This window comes from Bombus bifarius, unplaced genomic scaffold (assembly GCF_011952205.1).
Source record: "Bombus bifarius isolate JDL3187 unplaced genomic scaffold, Bbif_JDL3187 scf7180000008038, whole genome shotgun sequence".
Classification (NCBI taxonomy): Eukaryota; Metazoa; Arthropoda; class Insecta; order Hymenoptera; family Apidae; genus Bombus; species Bombus bifarius.
Window position 1 is genome coordinate 1,499 of NW_022884408.1, and position 6,725 is coordinate 8,223.

The 6,725-nt window shown below is 37.0% G+C and overlaps 1 protein-coding gene across 1 annotated transcript; it reads left to right on the forward strand.

Moving 5' to 3' along the window:
* The first annotated feature begins 1,161 nt into the window (after positions 1 to 1,161).
* On the forward strand, positions 1,162 to 2,118 carry LOC117207552 (3-hydroxyacyl-CoA dehydrogenase type-2-like). Its single transcript, XM_033447865.1, has 2 exons — positions 1,162 to 1,500; positions 1,922 to 2,118. The coding sequence occupies exons 1-2, from the start codon at positions 1,275 to 1,277 to the stop codon at positions 2,116 to 2,118; spliced, it is 423 nt and encodes a 140-aa protein (XP_033303756.1). The 5' UTR covers positions 1,162 to 1,274.
* Positions 2,119 to 6,725: the final 4,607 nt, after the last annotated feature.

Here is a 6,725-nt window from a genome sequence, read left to right on the forward strand (position 1 = left end):
GTAAATGCTGGTTTATAATCATATAATTGAAGTTAGAAGTGCGCACATACCTTACTTTTATATATAGAATGAGCGAGTACTGTTTACTAATATCTTCTACACGTTTCAACAATATATTCTGGACGTTTCGCTTACGACGAAATAACAAATGCGAATGGTTTGTTGAAATAAACGAAGACTTGTTATAATATGTCGCTACCAGTTGTCAGCAAGGCGTCACAGTGGTCACCTGTAACCACCAATAAGATAAACGGTCAACTGGGGAAGAATGTTGTTTTACATCATCAATTTATTATTATTTTGCCATTATATGCTTTGCAAAATAAAAATGTTCGCGTGGCGTCCTGAGCGAAACATGTGATTTCGGCATGGCAGTCAAAGTGTTAATGAATTTATCTCACTGAGGGCACCGGCGGCCCCCATTCCGCTATAAAGCAATTTCGCTCGCTTCACTTATTTTTTACGATTATGAATTATCTCATATTGTTTCTTCGCGTTGCTAAATAATTGTTCTATGTTCTTACGCCCCGGGTCCTACTTTAAACAAAAATCCATACCTCGACCATACTTATTCGGACCCGCAATAATTCTAAAGACAGGTCACAGGATTTAGCATTGTCTATTTTACTGTCAAGGGTCTTACGTTCCTTAGGGTTATAATTCATTAAGCTAAAAGCGGATTTTCCCATGTTCGACAGCCACTTGTGGGGGGGGGGCGCACATAATAGATCTATATTTCATGTATCAATAAAACTATTTTTATATGTTTTATACTGTATTAATTTCATCACACTATTGTAGTAACGATGGAAATAATAAAAAATTTGTAACTATTGACATTTGTTCAAATTATGTATTTTTACTAATTTTGGTGCGCCAGACATCGGTGATCTTTATGCCATTAACCGTGTCAAAATTTCTATAAGATAATAATTAACAAGACGAAAAAACGAACAAAGTAACAGTAATCCGATTGAAATTTCATATTGTAAAATTTTCATATTTTATCGAAACTCTGAATTAATAGTAATACGTAATGTTTCCATAATGAATAATTGTATGATACTATTTAGGTGAGGCTCGAAAAGGACGTATTAGAGAGCATCGAATGTGCGAAGGCGAAATTCGGCGGCGTGAACGTACTAATTAATTCTGCTGGTGTTGTCGGCTACGAAAATATCTACGATTTCAAGAACAAGAAGCCACATTCTGTTGACCTGTACAGATGCGTTTTCGAAACTAACGTGTGGGGTTTATTTAACGTAACGCGCTTAATGGTCGGCTTGATGGCAAAGAACAAACCAGATTCAAATCAACAAAGAGGAGTCATTATAAATCTTTCGAGCATGATGGCTTATGAACCACCACCTGGTTTAGTTGCTTATGGCGCCACGAAATCCGCTGTTTCTGGCATGACGATCCCTTTAGCTAGAGGACTCGCGTCGCAAGGAATACGTGTTATCACAATTTGTCCTGGTTACATAGACAGTCCCATGACAGGTGTGTTAGTATTACAACTAGTATGCAATGTTTAGGAATTTTTATTTTTATACGCGCAATAAAAAAAGCATGCATGCAGAATAAATGCATAAACATTCACAGTTTATTCACGATTATGTGTATTTAGATGTATATTTGTTACTATCAATATGTTAACACAAACCATCAGTAGTTTGGGTCAATCATTGATTCGCTCAAACTACGAGTTTATCACTCTCTAAGAAGAAAGTAATGGCTTGTAATAAACCATTCATAAAATTCATATCGCAATTTTTTGATTTATTTCAATTCGAGGAGGCACGTCATAAATAAATTATTCTATAATAATTTCATTGAAGTCTTTGTTCATTAAGAAACTGTTATCGTTTAAATATCTGCCCGTAAATAATGTGGAATCACTGAAATCCTTGCTCACATTTAGCTCTACATAAAGAAGAGGAAAGGAAGCGGTGGATCGCAATGAAACTCACACCAAAGCGCTACGGAACCTGCGAGGAGGTCGCTCATTTGATTCAAGCATGCATCGAAAATCCATTGATTAATGGCGAGAATATACGTATAGATATGGGCTACAGGTACAATCAAGAAGGAGATTCACAAGGACATTCAAAACGTTGAATCTATGAAAATATTCAGTGGGAACCAAACATAAGCATATGTATTTACATGCAGGACAGTTGTGTAAAATAAATATCTCTCTTTTGCAATAAATCCTTTTATAAATATATATCCGACATAATCTGCTATAAAATAGTACTTAATTGTTGAATACCTAGAGTTATTTGTTGTTATTTAGGAGTCTGTTTACTGTGAATGATCGAATTATTTAATTTAATTTCAATCGTTTTGAAATTATTACTTTTTTGTAGGTTCAACAAGAATCAACTTAAAGTAATACGATTTTTATTACGAAAGGTAAGGGAAATTGACGTCGCTGTCAATTAATCAATTTGGGACAAAGACTGCCTGTCCGTTTGAAGAATCTTAATTACCAAAAACCTAGGTTTTATAGCGGGTCCTCAGGCCAACTGGACTTGTGCCGTGTAAGAGCATTAACATCTGGTATTTATTGTGTCTATGGGTATTTCTTTTAATGAGGGTCATACTATTACTCCACACTTTTGTTAGACGAAGCGCCCGTCCCATTGACCGCGGCTACGTTCGGCGACTGATGGTCGCCTTGAGCACAAGTTTATTATCACAAATCGCAAATAAGTACAACTAGGTAGAATGACGGCAAATTGTTTAATTACAGCTGTAAACTTTAATTACAATTTTACGGATTTTCCCGAAGTTCCAGAGGGAAGGTCTCCGGTGTCCTTTCATCTCCGACATACATATTTAAACCAAGTCTTAGAATATACTTGGAAATGCATATTACAATGAAAACGTCCTTAACTGCACCATATAATCTAATCCATCCTTCGGTCGAGGTAGTCAACGAATATTTAATCGTATTTACTCGGACCCACATTATTTCCAAAGAATTGATTTATTGCTCATAAACCATAAGAATTAGAGATTTTTCTTATTGCAGAGATCCTGAATTTATACAATGCATACCTAAAGTTTACATTACGGTAAAGCATGGGATAAGTGTCTTTTCCCTGTACGGTATTGCAGGGCCTCCTACACCCTGAGAGGGACCTATGGTGGGGGATGACAGTTATTAAGAGTCGGACATCATTTACCTGAACATTATTTGACGAAAATTCTTCGGCTGAGTGTCACCTGCTTTCCGCTGTTCTGTAAGAACACTTTTACACTTGTCATTCGCAACAGTCGTAGACACTTGTAGTAATCAAAAGTTCTTGAAAATAGTGATATTTTAATTGGTAATTCAGTGTTGATATTTTAATTGTTAACTCAATGTGAAGCGATATTTTAGTTGTTAATTCTGTGTTGATATTTCAATTGTTGACTCAGTGTTAAGTGATATTTTAATTGTTAATTCAGTGTGAATATCATTCAAGCCACCCCTATTCTCTTAACTTAAATAGGCGAGTGTTTGATTCGTGGCGTCGATTATCTTATCGAGACGAGACGACTTACGACCTTCGTTGACGCGTTATACCGCGAACGCTTTTCCCCGCAAATACGGTCGAACAAAAGTACATTGAATAAGAAGGAAATTAGTTTATATTTATACTTATATATCAGAAGAAACTAGGTGGATTTCAAATTTTATTTGATGTAAATCAACCTAATATAATAGTAATGTCTCTATAAGATAATTAACAAGACGACAAAACGACCAAAATACAAGTAATCCGATAGAAATTTTACGTTGTAAAATTTTCATATTTTAACAAAACTCTGAATTAACAATAGTACGTAATGTTTTCACAATGAATAATTGTATGATACTTTTTAACTTTTTAGGTGAAGTTCGACAAGGACGTATTAGAGAGCATTGAATCTGCGAAGACGAAATTCGGGGGCGTAAGCGTGCTAATTAATTCCGCTAGGGTTGTTGACAACGAAAATATCTACGATTTCAAGAACAAGAAGCCACATTCTGCTGACCTGTATAGACACGTTTTCGAAACTAACGTGTGCAGTTTATTTAACATAACGCGCTTAGTGGCCGGCTTGATGGAGAATTACAATCCAGATTCTAATAAACAAACACCAATTATGCCAAACCCTTCGTACATGATGCCGGGCGCTCCACCAGCTGGATTTCAGGATTCGGATCCTGAAGGCACCTCGAGATCCGTGGAGAACAGCGTAGTGGGCCCTACAGATCCAATGAAACTAAGAGATCGTGTTCTTGCACTTTTCTTCCCCGAAAAAAAGCCCGTGACAGGTATGTTAATATTACGACTAGACTGCGAATGTTTAGGAATTCTTATTTTTATACGTGCAATAAAAAAAGCATGTATGCAGAATAAATGCATAAACATTCACAGTTTATTCACGATTATGTGTATTTAGATGTAAATTTGTGACTATCAATATGTTGACACAAACTATCAGTAATTTGGGTCAATCATCGAGTCCTTCAAACTACGAGTTTATCATTCTCTAACAAGAAAGTAATGGCTTTTAATAAACCATTCATAAAATTCATATCGCGCATTTTTGTTTTATTTCAATTCGATGATGCACGTCATTAATATGTTATCCTATAATAATTTCATTGGAGTCTTTGTTCATAAATAAACTGTCATCGTTTAAATGTCTGCCCGTAAATAATGTAGAATCACTGAAATCCTTGCTCACATTTAGCTCCAGGGGAAACACAGGAAACAGGAGCCATGAGAGATACATCAAAAAGCTACAAAACCAGCAACGAAGTGCCTGAGTGGATACCATCGTACTACCAAGATTCCTCGATAACGAACGTAAATTTGTGGACAACTGCCGAGAATGCGTGGTCAACTGGTGTGAATGTCTGGACGACAGGACTGAATTCTTCTATGGACGAGAAAAAATTGTGGATGAACGATGAGAGTTCGTGCATTAATAACACAAATCCGCATATAAAGAGCGACAATTTGAGTAGGGACGATGAAAATTTGCGTATTACCGATAACAATCCGCGGATGCATTGCATGAATGTGTCCTCGAATAATCACAATTTATGGTCGAATGGGGAGAATTACGGCATACATTTCGAGAATTCGTGGACGAATCTCCAAAATTCGTGTATAAATGGCGAGGTGTTCCAGGTAAACTACAGCGATTCTTGTTCAAATGTCGACAATTCTTTGATAAATCAACATTTTTCGATAAATCACGACAATCAATGTCACAACCCAATGGAAATGTCAAATCCGATGGAGTGACGATGGAGATAGAGATGTTTTTTTTTTATTATTATATATATATTTACATTTTACAATTTGTCCAGTAGGACATTTGGTAAAATATTATAGCTTAGTGGTATAGCAATATAGCATGTGGATGGCTACCCCCAGTGGGATACCATCTTCGAATTTGCTTGATTTATTTTTTTAGTGTGGTGATGTTATGTTATGTCCTTCGTGAGATCTGTTGGGTACTTCCTTTTTAATCTTCTTTTTATGTTTGTTGCGCCAACCATATAATGTACATATTTAAAATAAATCATATATTCTATCATATGTTCTAATCCATTCTACGGCCAAGATGTCCAACGTCTGCTTAGACGTATTTGTACGAACCCCCAAGGAATCGTTAATTGGGGGGCGGCGACCACCCATCCTTCCTCTCCGACATCATCGTCGCTGAATAACGATTCGTTAAGAACACTTTTTATATTTATCATATATAATATTCGTAGACATTTATATTCTTCAAAAATTGTTAAAAAAAAGTAGTGATATTGTAATTGATAACCCAGTATTAAACGATATTTTAATTGTTAACTCAGTGTGAATATCATTCAAACCACCCCTCTTATTTTAACCGAAATAGGCGATCGGCCGATTCGTGGCGTCGATTATCGTGTCAAAACGAGAAATTACGACTGTCATTGACGCGATATATGGCGAACGAGCCTCTCCGCGAATAAAATCGGACAGGAAAACGAAGATCAATCAATCTAATAGTTATTGGAATATATGTATATTCTGTTTATTCACTATTTTTGTCCGGTATACTTATCTAAAAATAAGGTATTAAGATACCTATACCGTATCACGTTCCCTTAAAGGATAAAGGACGAATACTTACGCTGTATCGCTGTAGAATATTTGCCCGTACAGGTTCTGATCCACGATAACAAAACCCTTCTGAAAGACGTCACGAAACAAAGAATAATGATTGTGATAACTGGTGGCAAACCGCGATCAACGGACGGATTCTCGAGCACGTCGCGAAGACGCGTCATCAGCGTCGACGTGCAACCACTGAGCCGCCCACTTTCTTCCGGATGAAATTTATGTATGGAAATATCGTCGCGAGCATTACGCATGTAGAATATCACGACCAGCAGCTGGAGGCCCTCCCGTGACGACACTTCGTAGGAAAATGTATTTTAGCGTTCACGATGGAGGCGGCAAGGTGGAAATACGCGCTCGAACGACCCTTTCCTTCTCCCGCGCCATTCGTTTCCCTCAGGTTGCCTCCTGTCGTCGAACGTAAACCTCTGGAGTCTTCATCGACAACCCTGTAGGCATTCAATGCCGCGAGCTACCACATACACTCCCGTTCATAAGTATTACGATATTTTTTGTTTTCGTATAAAACGCGGTAATTCGCATAAGTAATCGTTTGTATGATTAAGCGATCAGGATTTT

Bases quoted from the DNA above. Each gene is read 5' to 3' on its own strand.
- LOC117207552 (XM_033447865.1), top strand. From the start codon at position 1,275: ATGGTCGGCTTGATGGCAAAGAACAAACCAGATTCAAATCAACAAAGA. The intron at 1,501-1,921 runs GTGTGTTAGTAT...GCTCACATTTAG, and splicing joins CATAGACAGTCCCATGACAG to CTCTACATAAAGAAGAGGAA.